Source organism: Plutella xylostella, chromosome 6, assembly GCF_932276165.1.
Source record: "Plutella xylostella chromosome 6, ilPluXylo3.1, whole genome shotgun sequence".
Taxonomy (NCBI): Eukaryota; Metazoa; Arthropoda; class Insecta; order Lepidoptera; family Plutellidae; genus Plutella; species Plutella xylostella.
This window is the reverse complement of record NC_063986.1, coordinates 1107150-1131405: the sequence shown is the minus strand read 5'-3', so window position 1 is coordinate 1131405 and position 24256 is coordinate 1107150. Positions and strand designations below refer to the sequence as shown.

Genomic DNA, 24256 nt, shown 5'->3' with positions numbered 1-24256 from the left:
TATACTAGCCAAGCGAATAAATGGTCTCAAATTTGAGGTCCAGTAGGTCCGATTACCACCCACGCTGAAACTTCAGCGCCTGAAATTCAGTACCTTTCGAAAGCTTGGCGGGGGAGGTCGCCGCGTTTCTGAACGGGACGCGATCGAAATTTCTGAACGTAACTTAACATAAAAAAAACTGCAATAGCATCGTCACCGATTTCATATTTAAAAAATCGAACGCGCCGATCACCGACCACGATTTAAATTTCGATTACAATTTTGTTTTGAGTTTGGAACACGTGGTGACGCTTTGTTTTTATTCGGTCTGCAGTCGGCCAGTTGTAATATTTTTTCTCTGAGTGTTTGTGTTTGTGTCGGGTAGTTTTCCTCAGAATGTGGTGGATCCTGCGCCGGGCTCGGCTGACGGGGGCGTCGTTCTTCAGCCAGTCCTCAAGCACCAACAACAACAACGTCTCCAAAGCAGGTAGGTTCTGACATGATTTTTATATATTTTCCTCGGAAGAATGGTAGTAGTACCCGATTTTTCAGCTACCTACTGTTGACTATAAAAGTTTTTGGTGTATGAGTATGAAGCCTGTTTGATGTTCCCTCATGAACGGATATCTACATTTAATTTATCGTTTGCCGTATTTAAATTATTTAATTGTAAGCTTCACTCATACGTACCTACGTAATAATTCATGTTTCCTAGACAATAGCAAATCTGAGGTGAATATGATGAAATCATGATCTTTTTAAGCCTACCTGCGTTTATTATATTATATATTATGGTTAGGAATATTTTTAAAATTAATGAATTGATCTATTTTCTTATTACTTACTTAGTCCGCTGGCGCAGCGAACCAAAATGAGTGTTGGCCTCCGATACAAGAACTGGCCACTTTCCTCGGTCCTGTGCTGTGTCCTACCAGTCGCTAGCTTGAAGCTCACGTATTTTGTATTAGTTTATTATTTGACCTTGCCAATTCTTGCCTGTGCTACCTCCGTGGTGCACGAAAACAGCATCCACGCGTGTTTCTTGTATACGCACGCTGCCGCTGGGCAGACAGCTAGAGACGTCTATAATCTGTCTGGCCATTCCTTCTGCCAACGTGTGGAACGAAGAACTAACTACGAAGTACCTGTTTTAGTACTTATCCTTTTCGTGAAGATCCGTTTTATGTATCTTCATAAGTCGGTTAAGTACTTAAAATAATCACAATCCCGCGTAGCCTGACAAGTTAGTTAAGCCAAATTGGTATAAAATATTCACGAAGTTCATGTTGTGGCTATTTGAGGAATCTAGTCGTCGATTATGCAAGAAAATAGGCCATTATTTAATGGTATGTCCATCAAAGTTATGTTTATAAATCTATAATATAAATAGGTGTATGAATGTTCTTTCCACTGTATTATCTATTTGGATTAATCACGATGTATTTCGCGTATACATATATAGCAGTACGTAGGTAGAATAAACATAGATAGAATATTCTTTATTAACTTTAGTTTTGCTTTCTGTCATTTTTGTTCTTGGTGCAAATAAAGTCAGTATATTCTATTTATTTGTCACAAACAAAAGTTAATAAGTAACAAAGCGTATAGGTACAACAATGGCGGTCTTATCACTAAAAAAACGTTTTTTTCAATACATCCTTTGGATGGAAGGATTGTGAAATTATGATCAAATGTGTACTATAAAGAATTCAGGATTAACGTTAACTACGTTAATGGTACATAAATGTATATTGTATTCTACTCATAGTAGGTTTGTTCAGCAGTAAACTTACAAACAAATTCTATTTCTGTTTCGCCAGCAAATAACTTTCAGAAAGGCAAAATCAGTAACAGATTTGGGAACTCCAAGTAACATTTTAGGCACAATTACAAGTTGCGTCGCGCCACGCTAGCTCGTCGCCAACGCAGTCGACGTTAACGGCTTTCTGTGATGTAATCAACGTACGGGTAACGCAATTTTGTTAACAAATTAACGTATTCAAAGGAGTTTGCTTTGCTCAATATACATATTATCCTGTATAATGTAAAGGATCCTAACTGTTCCCGCGAGCTTCGCTTCGCCCATGGGAATTCCGCAATAAAAAGTAGCCTATGTAATAATCCAGGGTGTCAGCTAACTCCATTCCATACTAACTTTCATTAAAATTGGTTCAGCCATTTTGACTGGTAGAAGTAACAAACATACACACACATACTCTTAAACTTTTGCCTTTATAATATTAAGTAGGATAAATTATAAAAAAAACTTATTTATTTTTAATTGTTATGTAATTAAGTAGTTTAATAAGGATCTGGTTTCAATAAACAGAGGTGTTTATTAAAGCACTTATACATTTAAAGATAGGTGAATTATTGTGTGCTATGACTTCCATGTGGACTTGGGCTGCATCAGCTGAAAAAGAGAGACATATAATTGATTATTGACGACCGGATAGTGTAGTGGTCAGTCACCCTGACTACTGTGCCGAAGGTCACGGCTTCGATTCCCGGCCGGGGCAAATATTTGTTTAAAGACTCCGGTCTTTGGTGATAATATGAATTTATCTGTGTAGATATATGAGCTGTACGATGCCGATATTACAGGCTCCTGGGTTCGGATGACCCTGTGTGAGATGTCCCTACATATTATTATTAATGGTGTAACTACTTACATAATTATTATAGAGATTGTTTTTGTATGTATAGACAAAATATGATTTAAGTCATCTATCTTCCACACATATGAGTCTAGGATCATATTGTATCTAATAATCTTTTGCTGACTGACTTGGTAGTGTCCATAGTTTGAAATAGTTTCTGCTCTGTTCTGTTTTACGTTTTATAGCAGTTTTGTAATAACAAAGTCTCCGACTATAACGAATAAAAACTCGACTAAACGTGATTGTAATGGTCAACTTTCCGCGCTATGAATGGCAACTATGAGTGAGTGAGTGAGGGAGTATCCATTCAAACCTTATTAGGTTTAAGAGCACTGTATTTAGTATTAAGAAATATTATAAATAAACCATTGACATATATATTAATAAACGAACATTAAAAGTAATAGGCCCGCCCCCTCTTACATTGGGACTAACATAACACTGGCGCAAAGTGGGTGCAGCAATGCACCTCTGCCTACCCCGCAAGGGAGTACATTAGTACAAGGTGTGAGTGTTTGTTTTTAATAGTAATAAAATAGTATCATAACGAGTTCTTACCCTCCGCTGCTAAACTGCAACGTTTTAACGACGACGCGAGGCGTCCGTTGAAGTTGGCGATTGCGACGAGGCCGCCGGTGGCGATGCCGACGAAGAAACATCTTCATCACCAGCCTGCACTGTCCCAGCCAGGAACACCAGCTGCAGAATCAATGTAACAATACAGTTATTATCAAAGATTAAAGGTAGAGTACTTATTTTTTTTTGCACTACAAAGGACGTGACTGGTGTCTAAAGTGTGTTTTTAATCTCAGATACTAAATTGATAGATTCTGACCGGTTCATCAACAGTCGATTGTCCCGCGATTAAGTGACGTATCGTTCTATTGGCGGGACAATCGACTGTTGATGAACCGGTCAGAATCTGTCAATTTAGTATCTACTCCAAAAAATCAGACTTTAGGGATTGCAATGCGGCGACTTTGTTTTATACTATGTAGTGATAAACACACGTAAAATAAGACCAACGTATAAAAACAAATCACATTTATCAAGTTATTAAAATTTAATAGAAGTTATCAAAAACTTGATATAAATTGAACGACTTACCATCATTATCAGCGCCAAAAGAGAGAAGTACTTCATCTTGTATTTGTCAGCTACAGACACACTCAAATGCCTAGCGTAGGTTTTTATAGTCTCATTACACGTGTTGTTACAAAAATCAACACTTCGCACTTGTGTCAAGTAGCTGTTAGGAACATTTAGGACCTAATTCGTCACAATCACAGATTTTCTGTGAACCACCTTATTACATATTTCCATAGAGATCATTAAATATTATAAAATAATGTTATCAAATGATTAGTTATGTATTTAATATGATAACGTATTCATGTAAAAATATTTTCAGTTCATGAATGTTTGTTTCAATGAGGAATTTTCTGACACCTCAATTGAAGCTTTAGGGTCACTATTACCAAACGCTAAACGTATTTAAAATTGTATTTAAATCAAATTTTGTACTGACAGACGTTTGACAGTCCACTAAATACGTTTAGCGTTTGGTGAAATTCCACCTTAATGTATCTTTTAATAATGACCAACTATATTATTCCACGTGAGCTACTTAAGTAGGTATAATATTAACTTATTGGAGGATGAAAAAAAAACAAATTACTCAGAGGTAATGTAGGTATCAGTTTTAAAATTTTATAATTCCAAAATTTATTTATTTATTTATTTATTTATTTTAACACTTTATTGTACACAAAAAACAAAAATACATAACAATTTATAAACACAGTAAAAGCATACAATTGCTTCACTGCAGTTTGGGAGTTTAGATTAAGTATACCTACCCAATAATTTAATTATTAATATTTTTTTATTTTCTTTTTTGCTACACAAATAATATATAAAAATAAGTGTACAAAGGGTGGACTTAAAGCTAATATAAAATGAAAAAATCTTACAGGGTAGCTATGAATATTTGTAAAATTTCATTACTTACGCGTACTGAATAAATACTTACAAATATTTCCTATTCATAGTATTACGTAGTATATGTTTGATGAATTAGAATTTTATTGAACGGTTAACTTGACACAAGTGTGGTGTATGTAAACTGAAGGTGTAATATAAAGGCGTTCATTCGTCGCCACGATCATAGAGTTTCTCTGACAAATCTCAACATGAAGTTATTCTACATTCTATCACTGATAATGATGGTAAGAAATTTATATTATTTAATAAATACTCTTAAATTATAGGCGACCGAATGGCGTAGTGGTTAGTGAGGCGACCGAATGGCGTAGTGGTTAGTGACCCTGACTATTGAGCCGATGGTCCCGGGTTCGATTCCCGGCTGGGGCAGATATTTGTTTAAACACAGATATTTGTTCTCGGGTCTTGGATGTGCCCGTAAAATGGCAATAGGCCCGCCCCCTATTACATTGGGACTAAGATAACACTCTGGCGAAAAGTGGGTGCAGCAATGCACCTCTGCCTACCCCGCAAGGGAGTACATTAGTACAAGGCGTGAGTGCGTGTTTTTTTTTTTTTTTTTGTTTTTGTTTACTCTTAAATTAAAATATTATTTCTAGGTAAAGTGTGTGTCATAATGGTACAATAATCCATGGTGTGTGTAAGGTGATAGATGTTAGATAAGGCTGTCCTGAATTTAGAGTAGGCGTATGGACATAAAATGACAGACATGGAATTAAGATAATAATTATTTTTGATTACTTAACTTAGTTACTTACCTTAGATTTTAAAGTACTGAAATAAATATAACTAATGTTATTTCTTCGTACAACCAAAAAATTGTAAAAAGTCATCATTAGCCTATAGCAGTCCACTGCTGGACGTAGGCCTCTCCCAAAGCACGCCACTGGATGTGATCTTTAGTAGTAGTTCTGTAATAATTATAATTACAACGCGACACTCACGACTGTCTGATTATGAATATAGAAACAGTGAATGAAAACGTCTTTTAAGAAAGAAAATGAGCCCTCAGAGATTTTCGTAAGTTCTATAAATGTTTTCATTTTCATGACCAGTTTCAGACTTTCTCGTATTTGTTATCAATCAATATAACATTTTTGTGTCCTGTTCTGAACATAAAATTAACAATCATAGTACGATTTAGATAGTTACATACAGATGTAGGTACATAGGAACCCTAGATTTATTCCGCGCCATAAGAACAGTTTGAAAGCCTAAATAAATAAAGTGGTTATTAGTTTTATAAATTACTAGCTGTCCCCGCGCGCTTCGCTTCGCCTTAAAAAGTTTTCCCGTGGGAATTCCGGGATAAAAAGTAGCCTATGTTCTTTCCCAGGGTCTAGACTGTATGTATACCAAATTTCATTCAAATCCGTTCAGTAGTTTTGGCGTGAAAGAGTAACAGACAGACAGACAGACAGACAGACAGACAGACAGACAGACACAGTTACTTTCGCATTTATAATATTAGTTAGGATTTATTCTAATTTCCCTTCAAAATCCTTAATAATGATGATTGATTTTTCAGTTTGTGTTTATCGCTATTGGAGGAGCTCAGGCCCAGAAAGAAGAAGAATCTTCAACGACTGCTAATACAAGTTCTGCCCCAGACATTGAGAAAGATGGGGATATGGACAATAATGGCAGTGACTAATCCTGAACTTTTCCTATTGAACTCACGGGCGCGGTCATGAAATATCATACATTTTATTTATGACGTGATACGAAGTGTATATGTCGCAGGCAACTGGTTTAATCTCCTGTTTGATTGAACCACTAGCCCGTTCATTGGATGGCGCTGTTCAGTTGTATGACTAGGCCGAACGTTGATTGTACAAGCGTCACAAAACGTCCAACTAGTTAGCTGACTTAAAATCAGTCAGGTGGTGAATAAAACAAATATGGCGTCTAACAGCTAACAGCTGACACAAAAAGCACCTATATTGTTAGTTTTTTGCAAATAAATTAGCTTTAAAGTGCGTTATTTGTGTTAAAATAGTGTGACAACATGGATTTACCTATTATTACGCCGCGGGCGGATAGTTTCAATGAAAAAAAGTGGCGAAACTGGATAATTATGAACAACAATATGAAGGTACGTTTATTGTTATTATTTAGTTTATTTGTGAGATAAGAGCTTTGTAACATAGTCTTTTTGTTGACTCTTGTCTGGTGATGTTCACCCTAACCAGACATTACAAAGTTGCTATACTATATCCCATTCAACGACCTCGCTGAATGACGTTCAGTCAAGACGTCGAACGTTACAATCAACGACTTGACGAGTTGTCCTTTAGTCATACAACTGAACAGCGCCATCCAATGAACGGGCTAGTGGTTCAATCAAACAGGAGATTAAACCAGTTGCCTGCGACATATATACTTACCTAATTATTATATCTACGTAACACTCTATATTTATGACGAAAAACAAAGTTACAGAGCGCTGCTGCGCGAACCACGACTCTATCTCGTTGTATTAAACGTGCCGATTGCACGTCAGCTCTCTTTCGTTCGTTTTTCGTCAGTTTAGTTAGAGTAACCTTCCTGCGCCTGCGGTCGCGCCACTTCAATAATACCTAAGTACCTAATAATATGAATAAGCAAAAGGGTTGGCTGGAAGAAATTGCTTCTTGGCAATAAGCCCGCCTTTGTGTACTTCTTACTTTTTCTGTCTTCATGTTTTTGTCTATTTATGTTTTGTATACAATAAAGTGTCTAATAAATAAATAAAATAAATAAGATAGGTACCACGTGAGGAAATCAGTAGAAATGAATTATAATTAAGTAAACCTACCTTATACAAGTATAATTAAGTATAAGTCTACTTTCTTAAATATCCCTTCCGATAATAATAATCATTAATAAAATTTAGTAAGTACTTACCTAAATCAACACTTTTTATTTGATTTGAACTATTTTATGACGACCGAATAGTTTAAGCAGTGGTTAGCGACCCCGACATCAATGTCGAAGGTAAGGAAACCGGGATAACTCATAATTATGTCAATCTAGCTAGGGTATCAGCATACTGCAAGCCTGAACTACATGTTACCAAAGTTAATGAAAATCTGTTAATTAGGTAGGTATGTACTTCAAATTAACTAGGTAATAACAATAACGCATGGAATTTTGAATATTTTGTTACTCTTGTTCGTAAAAAATACTGAACTGTATATTATACATAACATACCTACCTACAAGTACAATATTAGTAGGATGACCTTAGATTAACAATATACGAACAATCATTTATTAAATAAAATACAAAATTTATCAAACATTTAACATACAATCCACCCTCGCTTCGTCAAAAATAAAATACAAAAGAAATAAAACAAACAAACAAAACACAACTTACTTAGCTAAATAAACCACCCCAGGACGCACCCGACCCAAAAGTCCCCATAACGCTAGCTGCGTTGCCGCGCTGCACGGCGAGGGAGATCCTCTGTGCCAGGTACGCCCCAGAGCGGCAGTCAAAGCCGCGGCTTCTCAAGCGTCGCCCAATCTCCCTGACGAACTGCCTCCCCTGTTCCCCCCAAACCCCAGTGGTCTCAATGGCAAGAGGCACAAAAATATAGCCGCCCGCAATCAACTGGCCGTATTTGACGCACTTCTGTCGTGCAGCCGCCTCGGCAGCCGCACCCACCGTGCCAAACAAGATGTCAGTGCAAAAGAATCGTCTCGATAAATAACGCCCCACTTCTACACTGAGCTCTAATTTTTAATATAGTTCGGTTAGAAGATAATATCATAATAAGGGACTATGCATGTCTTTTTTATATTCTTATTCAATAAAAAAAAATTCAACGCCAAAAAAGTAATTTATTGTATTTTAAAGAAAGTTAACAATTTACAACCATCACGACCACTATGAAACGTCCGTCATTTCTACGCGCTGGGTGTGACGTCACACTTTCGTTTCACGGCTCAGCATAATGAGTCTGGCCAGTCGCGCCGACGCTCAGTTCTATGGGAATAGATTATTCTGAGATTGACATATCAACTTGCTCAAAAATATTGATGGAGGTATAATTTCTAAACAACAAAGTTTATTAAAAATGGCCTTTATTTGAATCACATGCATATTCCCTATAATGCGACGTTATTCATTGGTACGATCAGGTACAGAGAAACCTGACCCCCATCTCATAGTAACAATGCTTCTGAGGGGGGTCAGGTTTATCTGCCCCTTCCTCTACCTACAATGGTTCTCATTAGGCTGAACTTCAAAACGGTTTGAAAATAAACAAATGCGGACAGTTTTTGCCTTGTTTTTGAATGTGACACACCATCTTTTGTCCTTATATTGTTTAATCAATCTTAACGTACTTAGTACTGCAGGGGTAACTTTGTTCCGTACTGTAAACTCAGCTGAAAGGTTACAATACATACATACCTATACCTTTATCCCATTCCACGGGGAAAGACATCTGACAGGACCCTTATTAAATTCGAATAAGGGTAGTTTTTGTTTGTATCTGATGTCTTTTCCCGTGGAATGGGATATACAATACATAGGTACATACTATTTGTCGTGTTTTGGTAGCGGAGGCCAAGATCCACTTTGGGTCAACGAGCTGTGGCGGACTCCTAGCCACTAGTTCAGATGAAGATCAACAGATGGCGCTCGGAACTCAATACAGAGAAGATGTATGGGAACTACGCAAATTACTATGAAATCCTACATGACCAAAGCTGCAATATATAGAAATCCCCAACGCTAACCGTTGGGCAGCTGCCCGCCAGGCCACACCACCCGGCCTGGTCAGAGGATCCTCCCTTTGCGTGGGGATGCTCCAACACCTCCAGCATCTCCATAGAGCCATCAAGAGTGAGAGTGAGTGAGTGAGTGACTATTATGACACATTAAAAGTTACAACCTGTCAAAATCGTATGAAAGTACCTCAGTCATCGGTAGATAGAGTTATAGAAACTGGCAGTAAGTCGTTACTTATTTCAAGTAGCATAGAACAATGCGGTCTCGTCAAGTAGTGTCATAATAGTAAGCTGACCGTACGCCATGTCCTGGCAAATATCGTCTGTGATTTTAATGATGTGCTCTGCCTGTACTGTGTCCAGGATTGAACATGGATTGGTACTGGTTCCTGAGGTTATTTTGCACAAGTAAATGACTAACCTATAACACTTCTTTTTTACGTGATTTGTAACATCGAATATAATAATATAAAACACGATTGTTTAATACATCGTACTAACAAAATGTATTATATATGAAGAATCAAAAAATGTATTCCTAAGTACCTAATCAGAAGAAAAACCCTTTCATTGCAACCATAGTTTCACGAACCTCTGTAGATGCAACTAAAAACATTTTATATATATTATTGAATTTATTGTGATAAATCTAAAATTAATATAATGAGGTTTTGTAGGAATTGCGAGTAAAACTTGAGATTTCTGATAAATAATAATATTTATTTTCTGCAACACACACGACAGCTAGAACACGGGGCGAAGACGGTTTCCATAAATCATAATAATATTATGACATACTAAATTCAAACTTTTCATTTTCCAACACGAATCCGAGGAGCGAATAAACAAATAGTGAAATATAATAAAATATACCTACGTTTATTTGTTAGTAACCATGTAGATATTTAAAACATTTGTGTTGACTGTTGTGATGTCCTCTTTCTTATGTGGCAGGCTACAGGTACTCCGTCTGGAAAAAAATGCAGTATTAAAATACAGGATGAAGACCAAAATAAAATGCTTCATGTCGGAAACTGGCTCAGAAAATTAAATTCTAATTCTGGACAGTGATGTAGCAGCGTCTATTCACATCCTTGCCACGATGTTTTTCACAAAGTACATCACCAAAGGAGCCACCCCGAGTAACGTAGGTACCTTAAATCTACTGGAGGGTTATTGTAAAAACAAACTAAGAAGAGCAGCAGAGCTGTCATGCAATCAAGTTCAATAAAGTTACGAATCAAATCAAAAACAACATGTAGGTACATTCGACGTGCATTGGGCTGCCAGCGAAGCTGAAGATTATATGATTGTATAATAAAACTGAATCGTCTGAATCTGGTTGTTTTAGCAAAAATGTCATACTATAATTCATTTTAAAATGTTTTACATAAGATAATTTTAATGTAGGTATTTTTTTAATATTTACTTCATTTTGCCATTCCTCGTGTAATTTGCGTATTTTTGGATCGTTGCTAAAGTCTACGTCTTCTAATGGTTTCGCTATAAAATGGGAGTTTCCTTCCGGCTTCGGCAAAGCATCCGACACTCCGATAGTGATAAATATCATCTGAAAAATAAACCGTATGTATACAGGTATTCAAAATTAGAACAGTAGGGTGCCAGGAGCCCAGGGGGCAGGGGGTCAAATCGCGGAAATATGTTAGCTTTTCGACAGATACTTTACTGTCACATGACGTTTTTACTTAGCAGTAGATTTATTTTGGGTGAATTTCCAAGTCGTAGAATAAAAGTTTTTGAGAACTTAAAATAAAAGGACAAGCGCGAGTTGGACTCGCGCACTGAGGGTTTCTTGTACCTGAGATAGTTTTACTTTTAATTTCGTCATATTATGTACTACATCCATGATTTCTTTCATATTTTTTGTACCAACCATTTAGCCAGAGGGATACTTGAGTCTAAGAAAAATTTGCACTTTGAAGCTCAATATTTCGTTAATTGAAACGTGTAGGTAGTACTCGCGAGTAATGTAAAAGTCCCACTTACAAATGAAAATTTGTAATGGCCACAATTTATGACAGAATTTTAACACATTATTTATACAAGTATTAAATTGGCAATATTAAATAAACACAAATATAAATTGAAAAATGTACTTCAATATTGCAGACGCCGTCATTATCCAAGTTTTTTTCCGTTCAGGAGTAATTGGCCAGTTGACAACTTAGGTCTATCAGGAATTCTATTCTATTCTATTATCTGTGGGGGTGTAAGTACCTGCACCTGGTTCTCTCGAGTGGAACCTTTGTGCATATCCCCCCAAGGTCTACTGCCTTCCTAAGCTTGGACCATTTCCCACCACGCTGGTCCACTGCGGGTTGGTGGGTTCGCATATCTAGATGTGCTAAATCTAGATATGCAGGTTACTTCACGATGTTTTCCTTCACCGTAAGAGCGATGGTATACATTGTACTTAAATTCAAAGAACTCATTGGTACATGTCAGCGCTGGCATTCGAACCCGCATCTCTGGCATGAGAAGCGGGCGCTACCCGACTGAGCTACCACCGCTCTCGGTCTATCAGGAAAATTGTGCTATTGTTACTGGAACTTTTTCATCTCTCACGAGTGTATTTACTGTTGAGTGACTTTGCAATGATCATTAAAAATGTGTTATAATGGTTATAAATAACCATTGCCTTGATTTCAAAGCGCAGCCACGACGACGCCCGGCTGTGTGCTTGGACGAGAGGTTGATGAAGATGTTGAGGTGCCCCTTAAAGAACCCTGTGTCCAGCAGTCTTTTATATATTTACTACACACTTATTTGTGTTTGGTTGAGGCTCCACTCCCACTCACTAAATTGGTCCTGGCAGAATACCAGCGCTGTGATTATTTAATTATAATCATAGTATTATGCTGAGTCAGAACCCTTTTGCTAACATGATAAATACACATGTTGCTTATCTATCTGTCTGTCTCATAATAATGTTTTGTGTTAATGTAATCTTAAACTTAATGTTAGAAATCTTTCTGTGTAACATGTGTATGTGTTGTGTTAAGTAAATAAATAACTTATCTATCTATCAGTCTACGATAACGAACTGATGATGATAAAATACTCAAACTTGTTCTCGAGTTTTGGAATTTCCAGTACCATATAGCAATTATTGGTTCCCGATTGGTGGAACACTAGTGAAAAGTTTCGTAATGCACTCCCTACCCTGCTAAGGAGAACACTAGTATGGTCAAAGTTATGATGCAATAACTTAAAAGTAGTTTTAAAAATTCTCGATATAATTTAAAAAAAAAAAATTACTTACCACCATTATCAGCGACAGAACAAATAGGAACTTCATCTTCAAAGGTTTTCAGAGACACACTGATTCTGAAACCGCCAGTAAATCCTTTTATATTCCTCCTGATGTTTAAAAATAACCAATACACCTACATACACACAGTTGTGTAAAGAATTATATGAACCCAAATTTAATTCAAATCATCAAGGATTTTAAATTTGGTAGGTAGGTACTTAGGTCTATCTATGGTCTTCCATACAATACTATTAGGTATATTGCTCACTTAACCCTAGAGTGCTCGCGCTATGAGCATTTTGCCGCGCTCAGCAAAGAATGTTTAATATTTTGTGAACTATGCACTCCTCAGGGTCCAGCGCCTATGTAGCTGCCCTCTCGGTCCTCTCCTACATGTAACGTAAATTTGGAGAAATTCAGTGCACAGGTTACAGCAGGAAGAGAGAATTGAAGAGAGTGTGTCGCACGGGGCGGCAAAATGCTCACTGCGCGAGCACTCGCGTCAGTAAAATTAAAGTTATTTTCTTTACAATTTTTATGAATTATTATAAGTTTTTCAGTGTTTTTTGGTAATAATAATGTAAATGTAATGTAGGTATGTATCTATTTCAGTTTACATTCGATTTACGATATAACTTTGTTAATTTACTAACCAGTTAATTTTACGAAGAATTTACCTGAAAGAAATAGCTCTGCCCATAACTACACCACGTATAACAATAAAATCTTACATATGGACAGTACATAAGTGTTTTTTGTTGGTCCGGTGGTACAAATCTCCCGTTTTGTACCACCGAACCAACAAAAAACACCCTATAGAAGAGAGGGTACATGCCTATAACTATGTCCATATAAGAAAAATAGCAGGTCAAAAAAGGGTGCAATACATGAAGAAAGTTACTGTGCAACGAACACTTTATGTTCATGTTTCAGGATTGTATTGCTGAAATAAATGCTGCAGATGACAATAACTTCTAATTTTTTAAATAATTTTGAGATTTGTTGATTTTGTGTGGCTTAAGACGCATTTATACCTAAAAGATCAGAAATTGTCCCAAAGCATGAACGATAGCTCATATAGTGAATAATTATAATATTAAAACTATAAATATTACGTTTTCTAATACCATATGATTCATTTTATTCAAATTATATACATTTATAAGATATCGTAATTATTAAGTGTCCAATAAATACATTTTAATATGGGCGGCAAAATGCTCCCCACGCGAGCACTCGCGTCACACAAAAAGGCGCGACTACTCTAGGGTTAAAATGAATTGACCTAATTTTTTAAAGCCCACTTGTTTTATAACTGCTAGGCAAAGACCTCTTTTTCTTCCACACCCTTAGATCCTGTGAATCTTCAACCCAATCATTGTGAAATTTATCCAGATCGTCCCGCCCCTCTCCAATTTTTTATAATCGGTTCAATAGTTTTTGAGTTTAATCGTTGTACTAACATACATACTTACTTACGAATATTTCCTATTTATAGTATTATTATGACGTAACGTATGATGAATTAGAATTTTATTGAACGGCTAACTTGACACAAGTGTCGTGTATGTAAACTGAAGGTGTAATATAAAGGCGTTATAAGTCGCCACGATAGAGTTTCTCTGACAAATCTGAACATGAAGTTCTTCTATATTCTGTCACTGATAGTGATGGTAAGAAAATTATTTTATTTAATAAATATTTTATATTGAAATTTAATAAATAGTCAATGTGCTGTACCACGGTCTGTATGGGTAACGATGAGAAGCACGAAATAAATGAGGGATCGCCTCTTTTTTCCTCTATCTACCAGTAGAACGCAAGCTCGGGAATGCCTTCGCTTCACGTTACGGTTATATATGTGCGGTGACCATTGAGGTCAACCTAATTTTAATTTTATTTCGTGCTACTCGGCGTTACCCATACAGACCGTGGCATAGCACTTTATATTATTTATTAAATTTCATTATATGGTATACTAGGTGTTGCCCGCGAGCTTCTCTTCGCCTCTTGCACTACCCTACCCTACCTACCCCACCCTACTCTACCCTACCCTACCCTAACCTACCCCACCATACCCTACACTTCTTACCTTTTACCTTTTTACGTTGAGATATTGGTACGAGAACCAGACAAACAATTTAAAATGGGGCGACCTATCTAATGGTTTTAGATTAGACTATGGCGTACGACAGGGGGGCTCACCTCTCCGGACCTCTTCAACCTGTATGTTACCGATCTAATCGTGGAGCTGAGAAGCACCAGGATCGGTTGCCATATAACGTGTGTGTTAACAACTTGAGCTACGCGGACGATTAAAATTTGATGCTTCTCAGCCCCTCGATTAACGGATTAAGGAAGCTGCTTTCAGTCTGTGAAGCCTTTGCTGAAAGACACCGCATAAAGTATAATGTGGCGAAAACCGAGATGCTCGTTTTTCGGGCAGGTAGGGTGCCGCTGGTTCACCAGTTCGGGTAGTGAAGAGCTTCAAGTACTTGGGTCACCTCCTGAAAGAGCAGATGAACGACAAGCAGGACATGGAGCGGGAGCGGCGCGCGCTGGCCGTGCGCTGCAACATGCTCGCCAGGCGATTCGCGCGCTGCTCCCGAGAAGACAAAATAGACTCACGGGAAATTAAAAAGTTCCAGTGAGAAAAGCGCCAAACTACTCCTAGGCCGAAATAGCTAGCTTAATGACGCCGTCTCATCTGCAATATTAAACTACAATTAAATGTGCACCAAAATATTGCCAACTAAAACCAGTTTTTGGTAAAATTTACTATTAAATTTGTAAAAAAACTATTTAGGCCCACTTGCGTGGATCACAGGGTTAAAAATATAAACTCAGAGGTAACTAACTCAGGGTTAACTTTGTAAAATTTTAACCCGGACTTTTGATTGCGCTAATGGAAAATAACCCCGAGTTAGCTAACCTGACGTTTCTTTTTGCACTCTGTGAATCTATGTCCCGTTCCAGGCTGAAAGGGACCAAGTTTCTATTGCCGTAAAAAAACATTGTCTTCTATCTCGTTTTCACCTCACGTCTTTGGATAAAACTATCCCTCTCTATTTCCATTTTCGCAATCTGTCAGTAATTTGTATTTTGTTTACAAAGTTTCATATTTGTGATTTCCTTGTAGATATACATTACGAAAATTATAAAAAATTGAAAAGAAACGGCGGTAGCTCAGTCGGGTAAGCGCTCGCTTCTCACACAAAAGTTGCGTGTTTGGATCCTAGCGCAGACATACCAATGAGTTCTTTGGAATTTAAGTACAATGTGTGGCAACTTACTACCACACATTCTACTTACCACAAAACGTTCAAGAACCTTATCATAAGCAGCTCTCTTCAATCTAACCGTACCAGCAAGCAATACTCAACCAATAACAACAGCAAGTATTGATTTTATTGAACACATCGCGGTTGCAAGTTGTGCTTTAGATAACAGCAAAGATAGCCCTGTAAAGAGCTGTTTCTGGAAACAAAGAGGGAGTTCCGAAAATAACTGTTCAGCACTTACACTACCCTACCCTACCTACCCCACCCTACTCTACCCTACCCTACCGTAATCTACCTTACCATACCCTACACTACGTACGTACGACAGGGGGGGCTCACCTCTCCGGACCTCTTCAACCTGTATGTTAACGATCTAACCGTGGAGCTGAGAAGCACCAGTGTCGGTTGCCATATTGATAACGTGTGTGTTAACAACTTGAGCTACGCGGACGATTAAAATTTGATGCTTCTCAGCCCCTCGATTAACGGATTAAGGAAGCTGCTTTCAGTCTGTGAAGCCTTTGCTGAAAGACACCGCTTAAAGTATAATGTGGCGAAAACCGAGATGCTCGTTTTCGGGCAGGTAGGGTGCCGCTGGTTGCTTGCTGGGTTCACCAGTTCGGGTAGTGAAGAGCTTCAAGTACTTAGGTCACCTCCTGAACGAGCAGCTGAACAATGAGCAGGACATGGAGCGGGAGCGGCGCGCGCTGGCCGTGCGCTGCAACATGCTCGCCAGGCGATTCGCGCGCTGCTCCCAAGAAGACAAAATAGACTCACGGGAAATTAAAAAGTTCCAGTGAGAAAAGCGCCAAACTACTCCTAGGCCGAAATAGCTAGCTTAATGACGCCGTCTCATCTGCAATATTAAACTACAATTAAATGTGCACCAAAATATTGCCAACTAAAACCAGTTTTTGGTAAAATTTACTATTAAATTTGTAAAAAAACTATTTAGGCCCACTTGCGTGGATCACAGGGTTAAAAATATAAACTCAGAGGTAACTAACTCAGGGTTAACTTTGTAAAATTTTAACCCGGACTTTTGATTGCGCTAATGGAAAATAACCCCGAGTTAGCTAACCTGACGTTTCTTTTTGCACTCTGTGAATCTATGTCCCGTTCCAGGCTGAAAGGGACCAAGTTTCTATTGCCGTAAAAAAACATTGTCTTCTATCTCGTTTTCACCTCACGTCTTTGGATAAAACTATCCCTCTCTATTTCCATTTTCGCAATCTGTCAGTAATTTGTATTTTGTTTACAAAGTTTCATATTTGTGATTTCCTTGTAGATATACATTACGAAAATTATAAAAAATTGAAAAGAAACGGCGGTAGCTCAGTCGGGTAAGCGCTCGCTTCTCACACAAAAGTTGCGTGTTTGGATCCTAGCGCAGACATACCAATGAGTTCTTTGGAATTTAAGTACAATGTGTGGCAACTTACTACCACACATTCTACTTACCACAAAACGTTCAAGAACCTTATCATAAGCAGCTCTCTTCAATCTAACCGTACCAGCAAGCAATACTCAACCAATAACAACAGCAAGTATTGATTTTATTGAACACATCGCGGTTGCAAGTTGTGCTTTAGATAACAGCAAAGATAGCCCTGTAAAGAGCTGTTTCTGGAAACAAAGAGGGAGTTCCGAAAATAACTGTTCAGCAAGCTCAAGCAAGCAGCAGCAGCGACCACCACCGTCACCGCGGCAGCTCGGAGAGGAGAGCCTCCGACAGCGCAGTAAAGGAACGAGTCCCCGTGCATTCCCAACGCCACGAGTATTTAAGTTAGCACCGCGCGTATAAATAGGCTTATTTTCTGTAAATAAATTATTATTCTGTCCACTCTGAGTATTATTTTGTACCTACTCTACACAATATCTCCAAAAATGTATACCATAGCTCTTACGGTGAAAAAAACATCGTGATCTAAATGTGTACCCTAAAGTGCATTGTACTCTTTCAAAAGCGGCGATACGGCTCGCGACCTATCACGTGAGTACAAAAATGTACAGCGAAAAGTGGGTGAGTCACCTCTGAGTAACTACATTACAGTCATAGTCGTGAGCATATATGTATGTAACCACACCATCGTGCTCTTTAATTTCACAAGTGGGACCATTTGCTACTTTGCTAGATAGTGGAAAAATATAAGAATGATGAGTTAATCATCATAATCAAACATTTCCAACGAATACAAGAATATTGATAAAAACCTTTTCTTTTGACGTAAGCCGGGTTAGCGTCTTAACCCTCCAATATTGGGGGGTTAAATATTTAAGAGTTTATCCCAAGGTTAGCGCTCATATTTCAGCGATGCAAGACAAATTAATAATCTAACCCTCCTTATGTCAAATATCTCCGAGTTAATTCGCTAACCCAGGTCTGCGCAAGTGGACCTAGAGATGGAATTTTGTAAATAGAAATGTTTCTTTGCTCGTGCGTGTCATCACGACCCATTACGTCCCCACTGCTGGGGCACGGGTCTCCTTCCAATGAAGGAAGGGTTTAGGCCTAGTCCACCACGCTGGCCAAGTGCGGGTTGGTGGACCCCAACACAAGCAAGCTTGTGCTGAGAGAGTTGTCGGGTAAGTGGGCAACCCGACTGTCACATGTTTTCAAGCCGCCCAAAGGCCTCTGACTAGGCTTAACGACTGCTGCCGAAGCAGCAACCGGGACCCACGGCTTAACGTGCCGTCCGAAGCACGGAAGCGTCCAGAAAAGCACCACTTGAAATTGGTCACCCATCCAATGGCTGACCGTGTCAGTTGTTGCTTAACCTCAGCGATCAGTTATGATCACTGAGGCCCACTCGACTACGGACGCTTCCGACTACGGACGCTCGTGCGTGTAACATTGTTAGCCCCACTTGCGCAGACCTGGGTTAGCGAATTAACTCGGAGATATTTGACATAAGGAGGGTTAGATTATTAATTTGTCTTGCATCGCTGAAATATGAGCGCTAACCTTGGGATAAACTCTTAAATATTTAACCCCCCAATATTGGAGGGTTAAGACGCTAACCCGGCTTACGTAAAAAGAAAAGGTTTTTATCAATATTCTTGTATTCGTTGGAAATGTTTGATTATGATGATTAACTCATCAATCTTATATTTTTCCACTATCTAGCAAAGTAGCAAATGGTCCCACTTGTGAAATTAAGAGCACGATGGTGTGGTTACATACATATATGCTCACGACTATGACTGTAATATGTAGTTACTCAGAGGTGACTCACCCACTTTTCGCTGTACATTTTTGTACTCACGTGATAGGACGCGAGCCGTATCGCCGTTTTTGAAAGAGTACAATGCACTTTAGGGTACACATCTAGATCACGATGTTTTTTTCACCGTAAGAGCTATGGTATACTTACATTTTTGGAGATATTGCGTAGAGTAGGTAGAAAATAATACTCAGAGTGGACAGAATAGTAATAATTTATTTACAGAAAATATCCTACGTATACGCGCGGTGCTAACTTAAATACTCGTGGCGTTGGGAATAGTGTTGCCCAAATGCAAGAACAAGACGAGACTTAGCCAGTCTTGGTCTTGGTCTTGCGCCAATACACCTGGTCTTGGTCTTGGTCTTGGTCTTGCGCCAATACACCTGGTCTTGGTCTTGGTCTTGGTCTTGCGCTCCCAGTCTTGGTCTTGGTCTTGGTCTTGCAGCAAGAGTCTTGCAAGTCTTGCAATTACCTATTAGTCTATTACTATTTATTATAGTTTACTTTTTGATTTTAATAGATATTTTTTTATTCGCTATGTTTATGGTATTAGTCGTAATGCGCATAGGTCCAGTTTTTCATTTTCTTTGATACAGTTTTTTGCATCTCATAGAATTCCTAAGCGTACTTACCTATACACCGAACTGTTACACCTAACTACTCAGTGAAATAGCGCTCTGCAAGACGCAAGAGTCTTGCAGGCTATGTCTTGTTCTTGCTCAAGTCTTGCACGGTCAGTCTTGGTCTTGGTCTTGCTAAAAATACGCGGTCTTGTTCTTGGTCTTGGTCTTGCAAAAACGCAAGAACAAGACCAAGACTGCAAGACCAAGACTGAATTTGGGCAACACTAGTTGGGAATGCACGGGACTCGTTCCTTTTCTGCGCTGTCGGAGGCTCTCCTCTCCGAGCTGCCGTGGTGACGGTGGTGGTCGCTGCTGCTGCTTGCTTGAGCTTGCTGAACAGTTATTTTCGGAACTCCCTCTTTGTTTCCAGAAACAGCTCTTTTCAGGGCTATCTTTGCTGTTATCTAAAGCACAACTTGCAACCGCGATGTGTTCAATAAAATCAATACTTGCTGTTGTTATTGGTTGAGTATTGCTTGCTGGTACGGTTAGATTGAAGAGAGCTGCTTATGATAAGGTTCTTGAACGTTTTGTGGTAAGTAGAATGTGTGGTAGTAAGTTGCCACACATTGTACTTAAATTCCAAAGAACTCATTGGTATGTCTGCGCTAGGATCCAAACACGCATCTTTTGTGTGAGAAGCGAGCGCTTACCCGACTGAGCTACCGCCGGTTCTTTTCAATTTTTTATAATTTTCGTAATGTATATCTACAAGGAAATCACAAATATGACACTTTGCATTGACAAAATACAAATTACTGACAGATTGCGAAAATGGAAATAGAGAGGGATAGTTTTATCCAAAGACGTGAGGTGAAAACGAGATAGAAGACAATGTTTTTTTACGGCAATACAAACTTGGTCCCTTTCAGCCTGGAACGGGACATAGATTCACAGAGTGCAAAAAGAAACGTCAGGTTAGCTAACTCAGGGTTATTTTCCATTAGCGCAATCAAAAGTCCGGGTTAAAATTTTACAAAGATAACCCTGAGTTAGTTACCTCTGAGTTTATATTTTTAACCCTGTGATCCACGCAAGTGGGCCAAGCGTACTGCTCAACTTTTTATACTTGTCAAATTTGGGTTAACTCCACCAACCGCTTTTAAAATGTATTAAGAGTGCAATACAACGACGCCTTCCGTATTATAATGAAGCTACCCAGGTACTGCAGCGCGAGTGGCATGTTCGCGGACGCCAGGGTCCCGGACTTCTATGCTGTCCTTCGGTTACGTTCAGCTGCTTTTTGGGAGAGGATTAGGAACACTAACAATCGGATCCTAGGAACGATTAGCTCCATCCTTGATAATGGATTTGATAGACACTGGTTGGCTGTGCACCGTGCTGAGATAGGCAAATTCTAACTGATCTTAGCTTCGTAGATTACATAGTTACGAGTATAGGCAACATAAATAACTTAATTTTACTATTGTATTTGATTGAGTGTTACCTGTAAATAACAGTTCTTTATTATTATTATGATTAAACTTTCTCTGAACTTTTACAAATTCCCTGGATGTCAAAAGCAAAAACATACCGGTTAAAATCATAAACCTCCTTTTCGCTCCGCCGTAGTCGGGTAATTAGCGATAGCGTTTCAGCCGTTCTCGAGTTATAGCGTCAGGAAGGAAACCCGACTCTATTTTTATATAGTAGATGTGCGGTGACCTTAAGGGTGACTTGTACCAACTCTGAAAGTTTTTTTTAATGAGCTTAGCTAGTAAGCTTAAGTGCAGTGGGCTACATCTGTCGAAGAACCGATAACCGATGGGGTAAGGGTAAACGTGTTCTGGAGTGGAGACCGCGGCCGTTTTATAATGGACCCTCTAAAACAGAAAATATCTCGTATGTTTGTGTTAAGAGTCGTGACGAATTGAAAAGGGGCCTACATAGATTCATTACATTTTTATTTATTTTGTATCGTCATAAAATATTTTAAAAATACATGTATTTAAAACTAGATATTCAAATAAAACATAAGAACGAATGAAATACAAGTAGGTACCTACTAGAAAGAATCATTACTATATTTTGTTTAAAAACTCAAAAGACACATTTAGATTATTTTATCTTAAACTTGTATAAAAAATAGTCATACATGAATTAGCCAGCAATATCCTTAATGATGGTTGATGTTATTGTTTATTGCAGTTTGTGTTTATCGCAATTGGGGGAACTGGAGCTCAGGTCTCGGACTCGACTGGTTCAAGTACAACTGATCCAAGTACAACTGAGTCAAGTACAACTGAGTCAAGTACAACTGAGTCAAGTACAACTACAACTGACTCTACTCCACCTGATAGTACAACTGATAGTACAACGACTGATAGTGCCACTGATAGTACCTCTAGTACCTCTACAACTGATACAAGTATAGGTAATTTTATGCGGGAATGGTATGAAAAATATAATTTAGGTATATTTTAAATATCACCGTTGTATTATAGTAATATAACTGCTGCTAATTATTTGTTCAGTTCAGACCCATCAATCAAATATAAATAACTTGTAACAACTTGCATGCAAAATTATGTAAATTATATCCAAATTATTATTTAACAAAATACATTAGATACCTAGGTACTTAGTTACTGAACATCATAATTTTAAATAAGTATTAAGAAAACTATTTTTTTTTTCATTTTTTAAGTGGGCAAATGTACTTAACTAAGTACTTATATTACATAATTATGTTCTTATGAGAATAAACATATTTAAACCTAATTATTAATGTTCTTGTTTCGCCCTTTATCCAACTAACATTCAACCGATAGCTCATAGAATTATCTGTAAAGATAAATATATATTAAACACTTATTCATAAAAAAGTTAGTAGACGCTTTAGCTATTGAACTGTTTTGCCCTCCCTGTCAAAAAACAAATTGTTCTCAGTGACAGAACAGTTCGATAGCTAAAGCGTCCAGTAACTTTTTTATGAATAAGGGGGTTACTTTGTAGTCGGGGTACAAATCTGTCTTTAAACAAGCATCTGCCCCGGTTAATTAATTATACCTACAGGTAAGTATATACCCAAAACCTACAATTATTTACACCGAGATAACTGGGACCTGGATATTTATCCACTTTACTCAAGGAAACCTCCATATTTGGGACTCATGCTGGGCCCTCGGTACTTTAACACTTACCTCTGTTAGGGTCTCAGCAATACTCAGATACTTCAGAAAAAAAAATACTCAGATTACTCAGCATAATTAATTAAGCGTTACGTAAAAGGGTCGCTTTTTTTTCTTTTGTCAACCACGCGTTTGCGAGCTCGCGTTCTACTGGTTGACAGAAGAAAAACAGGCGATCCGTTTACGTTACGCTTATTGTATGTGCGGTGACCTTAAGATCTGGTTTCTCATGATTCTGTTAGTTACAGTCTCAATCACGGATTTGCTGACGACGCGGTTAAGGATTAATACCCTTGTTAATTGGATGAGTCCCATGACGAAAATCTAACAGACCATTCGTAAATCAAGCATTATGTGAATCATTCACTCACACTTCATTCAATATTCTGTCATATTCATTGAAATTGGTGTCTATGTCTCTATAATGTCAAACAACCTCAAACAACCAAACTTTTTGGTTTTGAGGTTGCCATGGTTACTATTTCTATCGAGGTTGTTTTTTGGCATCCGTCATTGAAAATAATATCATTACGCCATGCCCTTTGAAAAACAATACAAGGAACTAGATGGAGTGTCAGTGCAAAAGAAAGATTTCAACAAATAACACCTCAATTTCTAAGAAAGTTCTTATTTTAAAATATTTTGTTAGAAGATTTTTCACTTAATTGAATAGTTCTCATTAAGTCATTAGGTTTAACTTCTTATATCTACCTCTGTGGTCTAGTGGTAGAAGCTCAGCTTCATCACCCAGGGATCCCGGGTTCGATTTCCAGGTTGGGCCATCAATTTGTGTTTCTATATTGCGGTTCTAAGTTAGGATAGGACATTAAATTAAAACTTTTATCTCGGTTTGACAGTATAGAAAACCCAGACAGTATTTCGTTTAATTTTTTATATTTATTAGTATCTATCTATCTATGTATTTGTGTAGATATATCAGCTGTCCGACACCCATAACACAGGTTCTACCTAGCTTGGGGTCGGATGGCCGTGTGTGAGATGTCCCCACATATTATATTATTATTATTATGTGACACAACATCTAGTTCGTATATTGTTTATCAAAGGATCTGTTCATTTTTCCATCTCGAATTCTTGACAGATGTGTCAAAAGTCAACAACCCGTTGCCTGGTTACCAGTCTAAGGGTGCTTTTCCACCAGAGATGTGCTATGCAGCTATGCTGCGAAGATGTGATATCTACGCTACGAAAATATGTGACCGTTTCCACCAATACTACGCTAGGTAGCTGTGCGAGGAAGATGCGCTACGAAGATGCGCCGCCGCAAAGTAGCTGTGCGAGAAAGATGCGCATCTCGAGCTATGCTATGTATCAATAGTAGGGAAACGACGGGG

General features: G+C 38.1%; 1 protein-coding gene and 2 long non-coding RNA genes across 3 annotated transcripts in view; 1 reads left to right on the top strand and 2 right to left on the bottom strand.

The window, feature by feature from the left end:
• Window positions 1-24256, top strand: part of LOC105387477 — a 214281-nt gene continuing 190025 nt past the window's right edge. Inside the window, exon 1 of the mRNA XM_048621594.1 lies at window positions 1-466. Within this exon, the coding sequence (XP_048477551.1) occupies window positions 376-466 (91 nt within the window). The 5' untranslated portion in view covers window positions 1-375. The remainder of the gene's footprint in view (window positions 467-24256) is intronic.
• On the bottom strand, window positions 2250-3816 carry LOC105393969. Its single transcript, XR_961047.3, has 3 exons — window positions 3747-3816; window positions 3198-3338; window positions 2250-2392 (listed from the first exon to the last, which is right to left on the bottom strand). It is a non-coding gene; the product is annotated as an uncharacterized LOC105393969 (long non-coding RNA).
• Window positions 10224-12716, bottom strand: LOC125488606. The gene is made up of 3 exons (XR_007266340.1): window positions 12649-12716; window positions 10795-10935; window positions 10224-10335 (listed from the first exon to the last, which is right to left on the bottom strand). It is a non-coding gene; the product is annotated as an uncharacterized LOC125488606 (long non-coding RNA).